At 35.6% G+C, this 18,637-nt stretch overlaps 1 protein-coding gene across 1 annotated transcript in view; it reads right to left on the reverse strand.

Annotated features, from left to right (window-relative positions):
• The window catches only part of LOC124540463, a 47,587-nt gene continuing 28,950 nt past the window's right edge, over positions 1 to 18,637 (reverse strand). Inside the window, exons 29-38 of the mRNA XM_047118065.1 lie at positions 16,007 to 16,216; positions 15,450 to 15,680; positions 14,797 to 14,903; positions 14,313 to 14,436; positions 13,823 to 13,996; positions 4,252 to 4,379; positions 3,527 to 3,649; positions 2,778 to 2,900; positions 1,090 to 1,250; positions 1 to 413 (exon numbers count right to left, since the gene is read on the reverse strand). Of these exons, the coding sequence (XP_046974021.1) occupies positions 149 to 413; positions 1,090 to 1,250; positions 2,778 to 2,900; positions 3,527 to 3,649; positions 4,252 to 4,379; positions 13,823 to 13,996; positions 14,313 to 14,436; positions 14,797 to 14,903; positions 15,450 to 15,680; positions 16,007 to 16,216 (1,646 nt within the window). The 3' untranslated portion in view covers positions 1 to 148. The remainder of the gene's footprint in view (positions 414 to 1,089; positions 1,251 to 2,777; positions 2,901 to 3,526; positions 3,650 to 4,251; positions 4,380 to 13,822; positions 13,997 to 14,312; positions 14,437 to 14,796; positions 14,904 to 15,449; positions 15,681 to 16,006; positions 16,217 to 18,637) is intronic.

Here is an 18,637-nt window from a genome sequence, read left to right on the forward strand (position 1 = left end):
TACTTTTATAGAACAACATATATTATGGCAGTATTAAATTAAGTTTAACTTAACAATAAATCAACCTATTCGTATATCTACAATTAAAAAAATCCGTTTAATGATTACAATTGGCATCGTTCTAAATATCTGCACAAATCATCATCAATCACGACACTTCCGACTGGTATTTCGCCTTGGCGGTTTCGTAGAGAACACTACTCATGCCGTCCCCAGTCTCTTTAACCATGCAGTTGAGCAAGCTGTTGGGGTTCGAGAGGAGGATGTAAGGGTGGTCATATTCCGCGACGCTTCCGTTGTCCATCACGAGGATTCTGTCAGAGTCCATGACTGTGTGAAGACGATGCGCAATCGTGAGCACAGTGCATGACGCGAACTGTCTTCGTATAGTCTTCTGGATCAAGACGTCCGTTCTGTAATTCAATAAAAATAATGTTCAATCGCTAATCATTTCAATCCAAATATATATTAACGAACCAACTTATCCATATTACTTGGATACTGTTTTTATTTTCAACTCATGTGATATTCCTATTTAATTAACATTTGATTTAGTTATGTTCAACATAGACGTAAAATATATTGGATTTTTTTTAATATCGGACAACATCACATACAATACTCTGGTCCAATGTAAGTAGCTAAAGCACTTGTGTTATGGAAAATCAGAAGTGACGACGGTACCACAAACACTCAGACCCAAGACAACATTGAAAATTAATGAACGTTTTCTACATCGACTCGGCAGGAATTTGAACCCGGTTAACCCATGTAAACACACTACTTGACATCGGAGGTCGTCAATATTAATATTATTTAATAATATTAAATGCTTAAATATATACAAATATGAACAAAAGCTAGTTACTGTATAACTCTTGACCGCGTGGCATGGTAGCAAGAATACTAGCAGCATTACCCCGTTGAATCGCAATTCCGATCCTCTGGGCAAAAAACGAACCAGCCCTCCTGTCACCAGTGCAGGCAATGAGGCGAGGTGTTATACTTTTGATAAAACTTTTTGCACCACTACTCCCAAGGGCCAAGCGTTTCGACCGCATACATATATTGTAATAGAGATTTTCTTACTGGGGATCAACGTTAGCCGTGGCTTCATCCATCACGAGTATTTTGTTGTTGCGCAGCACAGCGCGAGCGAGACACACGAGCTGACGTTGGCCAACGGAAAAGTTGGTGCCGCCCTCTGACACGTGGAAGTCCAGTGCCGGCACGGCGTCCTTCAGTTCGACCTATAATTTCATTATAATAATACACATGTGACAATAGTCGGTTCATATAATTATTTGGTAAATTTGTAATTAATCTGCAATTTATATTTTGGGTATGATCATATTATGCGAATAGATGTAATTGGTAATTACTATATGCATATGCATTAATGTGAACTGCTATGAAATTGGAGACCGCGAAAAGGAACGATGGATTGTGTTGGGAATGCCATGAGCCAGAAGCAGTGACTGAAGAGAGAGAAACGAAGATGATCATCAATGTTTAGTCATTGGTAGGTCCAAAATGTTTGAAAGTTAATTAAACTTTGATGATTTGCAATTATTATCATCCCCGTGACTATTATGAATTCAGAATCACAGATTTTCAGTACAATCAAATTTTAAAAAGTACCAATTTCGGCATTCCAGGTTCAAAACCAAAATTACTAGAAAAGGCGAATCGTTGATTATTTCGAATTTAATCGTTTGTCAGATAATTCGCAAAAGTTTAATTTCAGACCGATAATACTTCAATTCAGCTAATTCAATTTAACATGTACTTCTTAACTGGAAAAAAGTGACTTCGCATAGCTGAAATCGTTGAAGTCCACTATTTGTCTTCCCAAACGTGGACGTAAGCATCGCTACTGACGCACAATTTTTACGATAACAATAATAATAAAATAGAAATAAGAACCACATTTAAAATACAAAACAATTTCGAAAAAGAATTCAAACATCGTATATACTTAACACTTTCAATCGAACACAGATATAGTCATTTCGTTATTAAAAATTCCAGGATGTTACGAGAATAGCGAGCACGACGTTCGACCTCTGACTTTTGTTTGACATTTATAGTTCAGTATTACTATGCCATTACTTGTAGTGACTCTATTTTCCTTTGTTACTTTTTATTTATTAAATTAACATATATTAAAATTAAACTTAATAGTAGATAATTTCATTAGTAATATTTTATTACAGTATTTTTGTTTGTAAAATAGAAAGAAGAAATCTTTACTATACTTTTCTTATACAGTTACAAACATTTTATTATATTTATATTTGATTATATGAATTATTATATAAGACACGATCTTGTCCAAGTCTGTCTGAGGCCCGTCCGTAGGTCTCTCCTACTCATCATACTAACGCCAAGCATCAATACATTTATGTTGCGTTTCAGCTTGAAACGTGAGTGAGCTAGTTTAACTATAGGTGTCATTGACGTAACATCTTAGCTCCCAAGGTTGGTAGCACAATGGCAACATAAGGAATGGGCGGTGGTGACCTCTTGACCTAATGACCCATTTGCCAGTCCGCCTACCTACACTATAAAAAATAAACAACAAGCACATGACACATGACAACTACGTTCCCAAGATTGGGGATACATTAGAAGTGTAAGGAATATTTAATATTTCCTACAGCGCTAATGACTATGGGTGGTAAGCACTTACCCAGGAGTGAGAGAGGGCCAGTTGCAAGTCCCCCTGCTACCCAAAAATCCAACAAGACCAATAATATGTTCATCTTTCTACTTACTTGTTCTAATGCTCTCCAAATTTCATCGTCGCTGTAGACGTTGAACGGATCCAGATTATATCGCAACGTAGCAGAGAATAGAACCGGCTCTTGGGGTATAACTGATATTTTCGATCTTAAATCCTGCGAAAAATTTATACCATTTAATATAACGTTTCCACGACACGTACGCGAGTTATGATTTTTATTGTAAGTTGGATTTTGTGATAATGTAACACGTACTTTTCAAATATTACATACATTTATTATCTTAAAACGCCTCGGTAATATTGCAATGTTGACTTAATTGATCGTAATAATTAATAAGTGTTTAAAAACAACATTATATTACGCATTCATGATTTTTTTTTATATATATATAGAATGCTTAAGAAGCCGGTATAAGAGTTTTAAAACGAATCTTCTATCGTGGATTTTTGTTGACGAATTAACAAATGAAATGTGAAGTCAGCTACATCAGTGATGTAACATTCTCAGTAAAAACTTTTTTAACGAACTGATAAGAAATAGGTATTTAGGTAAAAAAAAACACTGAAAAATGATATATAATATTTTATAGCATTTGCAACTTTTATTTCTGCTTCCGGCTTGCTTTCTTTAATGTCGATATAAGACATATTAATAAATACATCCCTTTAAAATAGCTCTTGCTGAATTATTTATAGCATTAATAAATTTTATGTTCATGTATAAGAATGTCTGCGTCAAATTAGTATCAAAAAATACATACGAGGGAGATTTAATCCAACCTTTTTAGAGATTCCACAGGTCTCAACACCATCGATCTTTATACTGCCCTCGATATTTGAGAGTCTGAACAGCGCGGCCATCAGTGACGACTTACCGGCACCCGTCCTTCCGACGATACCGACCTACAAAACAAATCGATTGCTTCATCATTTGCAAAATAAAAGTACTACAAAACATTAAAAGACAAAGCGTATAACAATACTCAATAATATATGTGGAATGTTATGTAAATATTGATCTATGATTCTCATGATTTCCCCTTAACTAAAACTATGTAATAAAAATATGGATACTATATTTCTATTATGATCTAAGAAGTTTTTAATGACCTCATTAAACATGGGCGTATAATGTGTACATTGTACATATATGAAATTCTACGTCTGAGTTCTTATTAAAAATAGTTTTTAATTGCTTGCAAATAATTAATTAGAAAAGAATAATAATAATATACTCCATAATAATGGAAAACTATTGTGATGCATGTAATTTTTTTATCGACTATTTAAAAACACATTCCAAATTTAAACACAATATGAAGACTTCACATATAATTGGCGGTTTAGGGGAAAACTCCATGAAGTACTTAGTTTATTATCAACATGTGCGCGCGCATCATTATTATTCACTCATTTTTTTTATAACGCGCCAAAAGGCTAAGAGTTTTAAGTTGTGGTAATTCACAGAAGTACGAAAATTATTAAAAATGAAAATCATAACATACCTTCCATCCACTATTTATCGTAAAATTCAAATCTTTTAGAACCGGTGGGTCTTCGGCGCCATATTTCAAACTGACGTTTTCGAATTGAATTTGTCCATCTGAAGGCCAATTCGGTGGTGGTTGAGTCGCTGAAATTATAAATGACCGTATAAGACTATTAATATTTTACTAGAATATCAATATTAATCAAAACCCCTTAAAAAAGCTTAATGTTGCCCTCTTCAAAAACCGTAGCGACAACAAATGGTTAATTCCAACAAATGTCAATTACTTATAAATCTGAAGTTCTGCTGACTTTATTTCGCCTCAAGCTGTCAATGTCAGGTAAGTTTAAAAAAGGCATAGTACGACACAACTAAGATGTACCATCATCAAATTCAATAAAACAGATTGCTATTGATTTACACAACCAATAGAAATATGTAGCTCCGTATCGCGCCATTCGACATTATTCGTCGCTATAGAATCTCGCGTCAGTTCGACCCGAGAAAGCAAATAGACGTGTCAAATTGACGAATATATTAGGTCATATGATATTACGAGTTATTACGTTTGTGTGAAGATTATATTCACATAAAAAATAAATATTGATAATTTATACCAAATTTGTTTTTTATGAACTCCAGCCCAAACTGGTAGCTATATTGTTATTACTTGTAAATCGGATTGAATCATTACGAACCCATCAAGGATAACGTTATGCAATTATAACGCCGTCCCCGGGGAACAAAATGATAACTTCCATTATCATCGTTTTAGTGTTTTGTCATTTTTGAGATCTTTGGATACTAATACACAGGTGTATTAGTATCTCAATTTTTTTCATAAATATTGTAGTGATACTTACGAAGTTACAAAATATTACACTACTATTCTACGATTATACTCATGTCTGATATTTCAAGAACAAAAATATATTGTACTATTATCTAAATGTCTTTATATCTTACTGTAGGACAAACAGACTAACAATTATTTTCTCGTGAAAACTTCTCGACTAGCTTGTGATAAAAGCAGTTATCATTTTATTCTTGTGCAAAACAGTCTACGTGTTTCGTATAAGGTGTGTTTGTAATAATACTTTTGATGAAGTAGTTATAATTCATACCATGTTATATGTTAAAAGAGCCCAAAAGAAGGAATTTATTACGAGGAAAATGATATAGCTGAAGATTTCTCGGCGGACGAATCAGAGTATTAGTCGAGTCTACGTAGAACATCAAAAATATTGCAACTCAATTGTCTGTCAAGTACTGGAGGCAATTCGGATTACATAGCAAATGCAACTAAAAAATTGTAAACAATATCCAAAATTTATTTATTTTAACACAAGAAATATCATAGCATCGCTATGAGTTATATATGAAGCTCATGAAATTTCACATAATCCTAAACCAAGACAGAATGTATTCTTGACTTGACTCCAACTAAGATTTATAATATAAAAAAAAAATATCAAGGAATTAAAAAAATATATCAAGAAGGTGCCAATGAATGGTTTCAAAATCAAAATGAACCATCAAAAGGAAAGATTGGAATTAATAAACATGGCATACGAGAGCAACAAGATTTTGAATGTATTCATCATCAACAACTCATGTTCGTCCACTGCAGGACATAGGCCAATTGCACGCATTGTGATCGTTCTTCGGCTACTCGCATCCAGCTCCTGCCAGCCGTCTTGCGTAAATCATCACTCCACCGCGCCCCATAACGTCCTACACTACGATTGCCGAAACGCGGTCTCTACTCTAGAACACTTTTTCCCCAACGGCTATCGGTTATGTGATTTACTTGGTGGTAGGGTGGTAAGCCCGTCTGGGTAGGTACCACCCACTCATCAGTTATTCTACCGTCAAACAAGAGTACTCAGTATTGTTGTGTTCCGGTCTGAAGGGTGAGTGAGCCAGTGTAACTACAGGCACAAGGGACATAACATCTTAGTTCCCAAGGTTGGTGGCACATTGACGATGTAAGGAATAGTTAATAACTCTTACAGCGTTAATGTCTATGGGCGATGGTGACCACTTACCATCAGGTGGCCCATATGTTCGTCCGCCAACGTATACCATAAAAAAAAAAAAGATGTTTGTTCTGATGTGATTCCGCAGAGAAACGCTGAGCTGGTTTAAAGTCTTAAACTGGTGGACCAGCTTTGTCGTGACGTGAGTGACTACGTTTTGGCTCCGTATGTCATGACGGGTAGGAGGCCCCGGTTTAAGACTATCGTCTTAAGGCACTGTAGGATCGACGATGTAAAGATTCGACGTAACTTCCGAAACGCTGCCAAACCTAGCTGAATTCTTCTATTCACCTCGTCCTCAAGGTTGTTCTACCAAAGCAGTCCGAAGCCCAGCCTGTCCAGGGGGTTGGAATTCGTCGAGACTTCGCGCAAGATTGACACCAGAGACCATAGATGTCTTCAATTTTCGAAACGGTTTTAAGTGTCTCATAGTCTGAAGTTGGTACCTTTTACTATAAAAGAAAGTATCCTATTCACAACTTCACTGTATATGATGATATTAATTGTAAAGGCTTGTTAGGTATTGCTATGTTTGGCATGCTCAGATTGCGAAAAGAGGTGCTAATAAAATAGGTACTTGCTTGAGGCAATTGCTACTCCATGAGAAGAAAAGAGGCGTCTATAACATGTTATTTTACTCCGATGTATGTTACGGTCAAAATAAAAACAGATTTATTTTAGTTCGATATATATTTACATTACAAAAGCTTGGATTTTATACAATGGACAGATGTTTTGAGATAGACCAAGACCAGAGTGTGGGAGATTCGATGCATTTCAATATTGAGGGTTAACTGAACTAGAATAGAATATACTCCCGATTAAATTTACTCAATTATTAGGAACACATGTGTTAATGGTGGCAGATATAACGCCAAGGAAATGGTCAATCAAAGTTTAACAACCTAAGGGGCAGCCTAAAAAACTGGTAAGATGGTAAGAGAATATTGTGGACTCAAATTATGGAAGAGAGTGTCACCCATTCACAGAAATCAGTATTAAAATACAGTTATGATTTAAACATAGAACCTGTGAAGAATCAGTATGAAACGAGATACCCGACAGATAGTGAGTCCAAACCCCAGCGATATGTATAATAAACTTTTTCCAGTAAGCAAGGTTATGTATGACGGTTTTATGTGCGTTTCCAAGTCAGGACATATCTCAAGCATTATCACGCTCTTAACAAGTTTCTAACTCATCAGGGTAACTCTGGAAGCAATGCTGATGACGAGGAAGAAGATCATGATCATGATCTTATAGTGACGCATCTCAATCTATGCTGTCAATTATTACGTAACAACTTAATGCTCCGAGTATTGAGATTCCAGATACTATTGATTTTTAATTGTTATGGACCACGATCGTGGTCTTAGGGAGTGGACGTATTAGGACAGGAAGTCGCTTAAGTATTACATGGATAAGACTTGGTATTACATGGATCTCACAACTTTTTACCGCAGAACAACTGAATTGCGAGACTTAGTTTTTTTGACAAGTATTGCTTTTGATGGGATTACTTATTTACTCGATTTCAAGAAGGATTAAATATTGGACGTTTTGTTGTATTTCCTTGGTTTAATTTTGTTTTAGTAAAAAGGTATCATGAGAAAAGCAAAACTAAACGTGATAACCATATCAAAATTTTACAAGAAAAATCGATTACAGTCATTAAACATAAAATGGTAAATGAATATTTACGAGAACAAAATGATATTATGGTATTATCATTTGCGTTTGGACTCTTGAAACCCTAAGAATAAAATGATATAGCTGTTGTACAATATTTGACTTTGGATAGGAAATACTGTGAATAAAATGATAACGGGCGTTAGGCAACACAGGTGATGATTGATTTTGGATAACTTCTTATTTTTTAAATATCTCCGTTTCAACATAGGTTACAGGTTCTTCTCGTTATTAACCTCTAGCTTATAAAAATCTAATTTTCTATAAACTTTAAATCACGCTTCTATGTCCAGTATTTAAAAAGTTATTGACGAAAACATGTTTTTTAATTCTCCTGAAAATTTACGTTTTGTTAGTTATCTTTTTATTCCCCGGGGACGGCGATAATTATATACAGTTAAACTTGCAGATATTAATAGGAAATAATCTTGACTATAACGATAACAATTATATTGATCGTTTAACGAAGTGCGATACAAGATTCCTTTAAAACATTGAATATCATTAACTGTACAAGTTACTGCACAGACGAACAAAGTACGTATAGTACGACACAACTTATATGCAGCATCGACAAATTCAATGAAACCGTTTACCGCCTATTTATACAACCAATAGAAATAGCTCCCTATCGCGCCATTCGACGCTAATCATTGCTATAGATTATCGCGTCAGTGACGTGTCAAATTGACGAATTTATTAGGTCATATGATAAAACAAGTTATTACGTTTCTATTGTGTATCATATTCTTATAAGAAATAAATATTGATAATTTGGGAGAGCGTACTTGATTCGGATGTGATCGGTTTTACGAATATTGCCGATGCTACATCTAAGTAGTGTCGTATAGTAAGACACAAATTAGATGTAGCATCGGAAAATGCAATGGAATGAAAATAAAACCGATTACTGCCGATTTATACAACCAATAGAAATAGCTCCCTATCGCGCCATTGGACGCTATTCGTCGCTAATAGATTCACGCGTCAGAGAAAGCAAGTGAAATAAATATTGATAATTTGGGATAGCGTACTCAATTCGGATGTGATCGGTTTTACGAATGTTGCCGATGCTACATCTAAGTAGTGTCGTACTATACGCTAATACAGATGAGCTCTTTATTCTCAGCTGTCATTCTCATACTGTGATTGAACGGCATACCCAAGGAGGTCAGTCGTAGACCCAATAACTTTCCCGAGACAAGGGAATGCAACGTTGCCAACTCCCTAACTTCGGGAATATCTTGACCAAAAAAAAACTCAATATCTTTTATTGACCTGACCTAGCCAATCGCTAGAACAAAGACACTAGTGAACATACAAAAAGGCCATAAAATTCATACGCATTTAAAAGTAATAAGATCATTAATAATGAAAGAGTGATGTTAAATTATTTTTTATACGTGACGTACTTGATAATATTATGTCGCAATTATAATTGCACGTGTACACATAAAAAATTTTATCATCTTTGTAAATATAACTCAAAGGATATACAAACACGAATATAATATAAGATAAATAAATAATTAGGACACAAATCACTCAAGGAATAAAATAAATAACTCATGTTTGTACAATTGATTCATACATTCAAGATTATGTTTGTAAAGTGTTTTTATATTATTAAAACTCAAAAGTGATTAATTATAAATAAATTAATCGTTTTTGTATGCGATTATTTATACAGTTGGATATTACCATAATAATCAATGTATCGAAATAAAAGTTTTAAATTTTAAGAACAAAACTTTACTTTTCAATAGGACCAAATTTTGTTACCAAAAATGACTTTACTTTCTTCCTAACTACGATGACGGTGATTTAGTAATTCTATTTTCAATTATTTGGAAGATATTATTGCATAATATATTTTATAATGAGCTATGGAAATTCAATACTTTCATTTTAAAATATATGGGATTTTAAGTATTCAGATCGATAGAGCGCCAAATATTTTATTCAGTGACTTTACATAATTATTCAATAATAAGGCCATTGTCTTTACATAGTTACTCAGTAATATAAGACAAGGAATATTAAAGACTTTCAAATCACCATCGACTATCATAAATAGAAAGTCATTTTACAAAAGCACACAAAAATATCTAATCAAATCAAAATACTTTATTCAATATAGAAACAATAAATTATTGATAGGCTATTTGACAATGCGGAAAATAAATTGTGAATTATTGTAATCAGTGTATATTATGAGTTTAAAAACGGTTCTTCACTAACGAAACTTGAAAATAATACTTAATTTATTCAAAAATCAATAAATAAACATGCATTTTTTCAAACGTTTTATCACGTGACACAAAACGCTCCTGATTGGCCGGGCTTATGATTAAGTCACTTTCTTGTAAACCTTGCTTTTCTACTATATGTACCACAGATTAAAATACAGCAAAGTGACGTCACCGACCCCATTGCAGTGCCATATTGTCCAAGTAGCGTTTTCGCGCGTTATTTAAATATGGAATTTTTAATATGATCTTTTTCGGCAAATATGTACTAGAAATAAAGAAATCAACTTTTACTGGGTTCCTTAACCTCTACTAAATAATATAAAATGGATTTTAAAAACCAGTCAAATAGCCTATTGTCAAATTAAAAACTACAACTAGTTCGGTAAAGAAAAGTAAGTTAACGAAAAGTATACTAAACTGAGAAAAAGCGGTAAAGAAAATCAGCATTCACATTCAATAGTTGGCATTAAACGCATCTCAGATTTGTGTATGTTCTTTCTAAGCACGCTCGAGGGGATTCTCAACCCAAAAAAACAGACAAAACCATTGAAAATGTGCTTGAAGATTTTTGAAGATTTCATTGAAAACCAATGTAAGGCACCGATATATTGTAAATATTTCGTCGTATTGTTAATGTTTTATTGAGCAAATGGTAATTACGATAAATGTTATAGAATAAAAAGCTGCAATAAACTCTTTATTGCAGCTATTATACGTATATATAAATTAATTTTGGACAATCTCACATTCGTTACTCTCATCCCAATGTAAGTAGCTTGCAAAGCACTTGTGTTATGGAAAATCAGAAGTAACGAAGGTACCACAAACATCCAGACCAAGACGGCATAGAAAACTAATAAACCTTCTACATCGACTCGGCCGGGAATCGAACCCACGACCTCAGAGTGGCGTACCCATGAAAACCGATGTACACACCACTCGGCCACGGAGGTCGTCGTAATTAGTAGTAGTAATTACTACTTATTTATATGCATATTAAGGTTTCGTGTAGATGGCGCCAACACCTACTACACGTTTATGTTTTATTTTAAGGATCGTGTATGGCACTACTAGCGTGCCAAAATGTTGTGTACAATCAGAGTAAGGAAACCTTCGTCAGTTTTCAAATTAATTCCCTTATCAAGTCTTAAGTTGTAAGTACCTTTTGAAAATAAACATCAAATCATTGCGACGCAATATGTCATTCTCAATCGGTAAAGCAGATTATCGCTCAAACTCAGCACACGAAAGTAGATCTTGAGGTGACGAACCTTTTCTTACCCCGACTGTACATTACAGTGAAAGCGACTAAGACTAAACTAATTAAATTGGCGTTCCCTGTTATATAGTAGATCTTCAAAATGAGCCAAGATGACCCAGTACAGCTTGAATCTTAAGCTATGAATGGGAGTTCAAACCTGAGCAATGCAGTTTGTACTGAGTTATCATGTACAAAGCAAACCATTTTAACGATACTTGGATATATCGAATAAATCGAATTGATGCCTCATATGTATTCATCCTCCAGAATTATAGGATAAGATTTGTCGTTAAAAAGGTGTAAAAGCCGTAGCAAGCAATGACATAAAATATTCTAAAAGATTTTCTGCTGAAGTTTTTTTTAGAAGAATTAATTAGTAATGCCATTGATATTCTAATTAATTATTCTTAAAAAATTGAGGCAAAGTTATAATTATATTGCCCTCCTGCACTGTGATCTCTGGTTTACTATTCAATGCGGGAACTTGCGGTTAACACGCGGCGCCGGTGCGGCGCCATGTATACTTAATACGTGAACGTTGAAAATTGTAGTAACGTACAAACTTTTTAATATTTGTTACAAAGGAGGGTAACTGATTTTATTCAATGGTAACTGTGATATATACTGGAAAAAATGACCAATGGCAGGCGGCAAGAAACAAAAAACAATTGAACAATTTCGATCTTGATAGACTAAATATAATAAGAGCAAAACCAGTATATCATCAACACTTACTATATTTTTTTTACTATATTTTAAATAAAAAAAAAAATATGAGACAACATCATTACTCTGATCCCAATGTAAGTAGCTAAAGCACTTGTGTTATGAAAAATCAGAAGTAACGATGGTACCACAAATACCCTGACCCAACACAACGTAGAAAACTAATGATAATCTACATCGACTCGGCCGGGAATCGAACCCGGGACCTCGGAGTGGGTACGCCCATGAAAACCGGTTTACATACCACTCGACCACGGAGGTCGTCAACTTTTTATTATTGTGTTAGATAAATGAGTTTATTTTATTATTGTTAAGAATATATAAAAAAACATCGAATGATGTACCTAATAGTTATTATGTCGAATAATATTTTGATAACTATTCCGATCATACTGGCCAAAGTCCTGACCATGGACGTAAGTAGGTCGATAGTGTATCTTATCAACAACCGCATAAGAAATATTAAAGGATAAAAGAATATGCACAAACTTAGTGCATGGCAAGGCAATCCATAACCATCGGAAAAAAATTATAAGGACAACTAACGGTTTGCCTTTCCAAGGCACATCAATGTAATCAAAATCGTCAGTTTCAAAATCCTCCAATCTTTTTACAGTACACGAACAGAAATTCCAAAAAATTTTACGGAGCCGACAAGTAATTGAAACTCTAGTATCATTATTTGTGATGTAGTTATAGAAGTATAAATCATTCTTTAAATGACAGTAGCAGCATAATATCATAATTGTAATATCTATAAAACATTATAATAAAATTTATAATAACCTTCAAGTACATCATTTGATTTTAATTTAACAAACGGACGTATATTTATTTCGCTAATATTTTCTTTTCAAACGCGTTAGAGCAATCAGTAAATAATAGTTTTGTATATTCTTATATATTAAATATGTACTAAAGTGTTTATTCTTAAGTTAATTAAAAATAAAACAATAGGAATCCAGGCATAAGATATTTACTAAAAAGTCAATCTACATATTAGATGTAATATACATTTAATATGTATTGTGCCCTCACTTAAATATGGATGAAAATATTTAATATCAAAGTTCAGTTATAGTATGTGATGAATATATAGTGTAAAATAATATAGTCCTTTTGAGGGGGATTTTTTTTTTCAAAATAGATATTCGCCTAATTAGGCCTGACAATAAAGGGTTATTATTGGCTATTAGATATTGACGCCGTAAGATATAATAACTACCAGTTTTAGCCTACGATTTCGCCCCCTTTTAGAGATTGGTTATTAACTATAACTTACACAATATGTTTATAAATTATACCATATATCAAAATATATATGCTATATTATTGTAATTCTTCATGAACAATTCAGATCAACAAACATCCATACATACAAACTTTCGTCTGTACAATTTAATTAGGAATCCTTACTTAATGTACCACCAAGCTTGGGAATTAAGATGCCTTTTGTGCCTATAGTAGTTACATTGGCTTACTCGCCCTTTACACAGAAACACAACAGTACCTACTGAATATTACTATTTCACGATAGTATACGTGATGTGTTGGCGATATCTATCCAGACGGGCTTATCTTAACTTTATAAAAAATATGCTTAGTTTAATCTCAACTTACGTCCGTCTTCCATATTCTCCTCAGCAGGCAGCTTGGAGTACTCCAAAACTCGCTCCACAGAGGTCATGTGTCCGAGGAGATCAGCGGTGACACGCGCTGACATTTGAAGCATCATGGTGAGAGTCATGGACTGGCTCACCGCTAGACCCACGCTGCCCACGGCTATCAAAGAACCTAACATGGGAAACAAATGTCATCATTTTACATTTATTAAAAATAAAAATTCCACTGCGAAAAAAGGAAAATTCTACTATCTCATTTTTATTATCTGAGACAGATTAATTCTCATCTACTTTTTTTTAAATCCTGCATATAAATTGACATTAATTAATTCCACAAACTATATGGTTTGTGGAATTAATTAATTACTACGTATATACCTAGTGCTATACTATAAAATAAAATAATATGACAATAAATTCAGAATATAAATATTCAAATACAGAGTGTGTAAAAAAATAACAACTTGTTTATAAAGTATAAAACTCACCAAAATCTATTAAAATAAATATAGCCAGTATAACTCCAAGGTACACGAGACATAACAAATCAAGGAACAGCCCAAAAGCACTTGAACCACCCAAGAATGTATAAAACGCGCTCGAATTGAGATCCTTAAACAAAAAAGAATTACTACACTAAAAATAAAATATAATAACAGAAAAAAGCATTTATATTTTGAATTACAAAATAAATATATGATTAACTTCTAAAATGTTTAATATGATTATTAATGATTATTAATGATTACATTTTCAAATCTCTGACCACAGATGAAAAAAATAACATCATTTTGTATCTGTGGTCAGGTATTATGGGAACTCTTAATAGAACAAAATATATAAAATACCTTATCTATTCAAATAATAAGGGCATATAAATAATAAATAAACAAAAGAACATAGTTATTGTAGTCACGATTACCACATTATCGGTCAATAAAGATAACCTTAAATGAATAGCTGATAACTTACCTGAGCGTCGTCGAACATTTTAAGCAGCCTGTATTGAGAATTGGAACTTCTAACAGTTGATAAGCCAGATATTGTTGAGTTTATCATACTAAAAACGGGACTCTTAGCTATTGAAAATAAGAAAGATTAATATATTATACATATACACATATATAATCACCACTGACCACTCGATCTATAATATACATATACCTGAGCCAATGATGTTCTAGTAAACAGATATGTTATTAACGCGCAAAATATGAAGACTAGAAAACGTCCTAATTGGGACGTTTTCCTTTAGTCGTTTTACGTAGCAATACGTTATAATACATCATAATTACGTAGTAATACGTTTTGCGAAATTAAAACATCTAGTTATCCCTTTTACTTATTGTTTTTATCAAGCTATCCTTTTTAATTTAACGAAATGTAAAAATAAACTAAAATAAACGGTCACCGGCGCGGCACACTTTTTTCTGTTGTTTAGTAAGGATATAACATATCTGTTCATTAGAATATCATTGACCCAAGCTATCATCATATAAATATCAACATAACAGTATATGACTAATACTATATTATTTTCAAAGAAAAGAAAAATTTAACAAAAACATATGTAATGTTTACGATAACTCATATGGTATTCATCTAGTCATTTTAATAAAACTCACTAGTACTCTCCAACCTCTTGACAGCCTGGGCGGCATTTAAGTACCATTTGAGGAGTATAACGAATATGATCAGTAGTAGTACTGTCGGTATTAATGTCCAGGGCAGCGCCAACGCATTCAGCACAAGCACGCTCGCAACGAAGAGGTACATCTGAATCGTTTCGAGCATGCTACGGGGAAGCAATTCATCCATAGCGCCCATGTCCTTGGAAAATCGATTCAGAACACGACCTATAAAAATAACGATACTGAAATTTTACAATACAACAATAAATGAGGCACCAATTATAAATAAATATGAGACAACATCACATTAATTACTCTGATCCCAATGTAAGTAGCTAGAGAACTTGTGTTATGGAAAATCAGAAGTAACGTCGGTACCACAAACAACCAGACCCAAGACAACATAGGCAACTAATGATAATGTACATTGATTCGGCCGGGAATCGAACCCGGGACCTCGGAGTGGCGTACCCATGAAAACGGGCGTACACACCACTCGACCATGGAGGTCGTCAAATTAAATGTTTGCTCTTGAAAAATTTATAGTTTACCTGACGGATTCATATCGAAGAACCTCATCACGGCCGTGAGTAAATTCTTAAACATGATGTCGTGAAGGTTCTGCGAGGCGCGCATCGCCATGACCACGAAAGCTGTTATCCGTACGTGTGTCATAATGATTATAAACAACACAGCCCCGCCGTAGATCCAGAGATATTGACCAGTTGTCAATGGTCCTATTTGTGTGCCGAGACTGGTGTCTGGAGGAAAAAGAAAATAATTTGATTTGAATTCGGAAAAAAAGTAATGACGTAAACATTAGTAAGGATTCGCAGTTACGCAAACGAAACAAACAAAATTGCGTAATAATTTGACCTACACTAAATTAAGAAGTAAATACAAACAATGGTGTATTAATAAACAGTGATTAAAAACTCGATCCAAATTCTAAAACAATATTTTACGATTCATCATCATCATCATCATCAACAGCCTATTTTTGTCCACTGTTGGACATAGGCCTCTCCCAGTGCACGCCACTGTGGTCTTTCTCCGGCTACTCGCATCCAGCTCCTGCCTGCCGCCTTGCGTATATCGTCACTCCACCGTGCCTGAGGACGTCCTACACTACGTTTGCCGAGACGCGGTCTCCACTCTAGAACACGTTTTCCCCAACGGTTGTCGGTTCTACGACAAATATGACCAGCCCACTGCCACTTCAGCTTACTAATCCGGTGGGCTATGTCGATGACTTTGGTTCTTTGACGGATAACCTCATTTCTGATGCGATCCCTCAAAGAAACGCCGAGCATAGCCCTTTCCATAGCACGCTGAGCGACTTTAAGTTGGTGGACCAGCCTTGTCGTGAGTGTCCACGTTTCGGCTCCGTATGTCATGACGGGTAGGACGCACTGATTGAAGACTTTCGTCTTAAGGCACTGTGGGATCGACGATGTTAGGATTCGACGTAACTTCCCAAACGCTGCCCAACCCAGCTGAATTCTTCTATTCACCTCGTCCTCAAGGTTGTTTCTACCTAATCGCAGAGTCTGCCCGAGGTAGACATATTTTTGAACAACTTCGAGAACGGTACCGTGTATCGTAGTCGGTTCCGGTAGAACATGTTCATTGAACATGACCTTGGTTTTATCCAAGTTCATCCGTAGGCCGATACGCATAGAAGAATCAGCCAGCTCGTTCAGCATTTGTTGTAGGTCCTGCAGCGTTTCTGCCACGATGACGATGTCGTCTGCGAATCTCAAGTGAGAGATGTATTCGCCATTGATGTTAATGCCAGTTCAGCGTCTTGAACATATCCTCCATTGCATTAGTGAACAATTTGGGGGAAATAACGTCCCCTTGTCTCACTCCTCGATGCAATGGTATGGGATTTGTTTGCTGATTTTGTACTCGGACGGACATGGTGGCAGCTTCGTAGAGACATCTCATCACTTGGATGTATCGCCAATCAACTTGGCAACGCTGCAGGGACTCCAGAACAGCCCAGATTTCAACCGAGTCAAAGGCCTTCTCATAGTCCACGAATGCAAGACACAGGGGCCGATTATACTCATGGGACTTCTGTATAATCTGCCGCACTGTATGGATGTGGTCTATGGTGCCGTATCCGGTCCGAAACCCGGCCTGCTCCGGGGGTTGGAATTCGTCGAATCTTCGCGCAAGACGGTTCGTGATCACTCTTGAAAACAGCTTATAGACATGGCTCAGTAGGGATATGGGACGATAGTTCTTCAGCAGGGTTTTGTCTCCCTTTTTGAAGAACAGGACGACCACACTCCTACTCCACGCCTCCGGAGTTCTCCCTTCGAAGAGGACAGAGTTAAAAAGCGTCTGAAGTTCCCTAAGTACCGGTTTACCTCCCGCTTTTAATAGCTCTGTGGTAACGCCGTCCTCTCCAGGGGCTTTTCCATTTTTAAGCTGTCCAAGAGCAGTCTCGATTTCGCCAATACTGACTTCAGGCAGGTCTTCGGAGAAATGGCGTGTTAATGTAGCTCTAGGATCCTCATTTTCGGGATCAGGTCGAGATGCATGCGATGCGTATAACCGGCCGTAGAAGTCCTCTACTTCCGAAAGTACTGCCGGCTTAGAAGAAACGACTTCTCCACTTGATGTGGTCAACTTCGTCAGGTGGCTCCTTCCAAGAGATTGTACGAACACCTTAGACCCCCGATTCTGCTCAATAGCTCTTTTTATTGCAAGAGTATTGGAGCACCGGAGGTCGTGTCGTACGCGCCTGCTGATCTCTTGGTTTAATTGCCGTTTCTCTGACGAAGTGACAGGTGGGTTTTCACGTCGTTTCTTCATGAGCCCCAAAGTCTCTTCCGAAAGGTTCGACTTCCTGCCCTTACGCTGCATGCCACAATATCTCGTGCCTTCTTCCCTGAGAATTCGAACTACATTTTCGAGGTTCTGGTTTACGTCCGTTGTGGTTTCCACGGCAGCGAATCGGTTCTCCAGGATTGACTGGAATGTTTCAGATCCCGCAATGGTTTGGAGCAGCTTTGGTCGGAGCGTGGACTTCATCAGACGGGCGCGCTCGGCCTTAAAATTGATATTCAGAGAGCCTCGGAGGAGTCGGTGATCACTACCGGTATTGAACCTGTTAATCACTGAGACGTCTCTGAATATATGCCTCTTGTCCGTCATTATGAAGTCGATCT

Source organism: Vanessa cardui, chromosome 2, assembly GCF_905220365.1.
Source record: "Vanessa cardui chromosome 2, ilVanCard2.1, whole genome shotgun sequence".
Classification (NCBI taxonomy): Eukaryota; Metazoa; Arthropoda; class Insecta; order Lepidoptera; family Nymphalidae; genus Vanessa; species Vanessa cardui.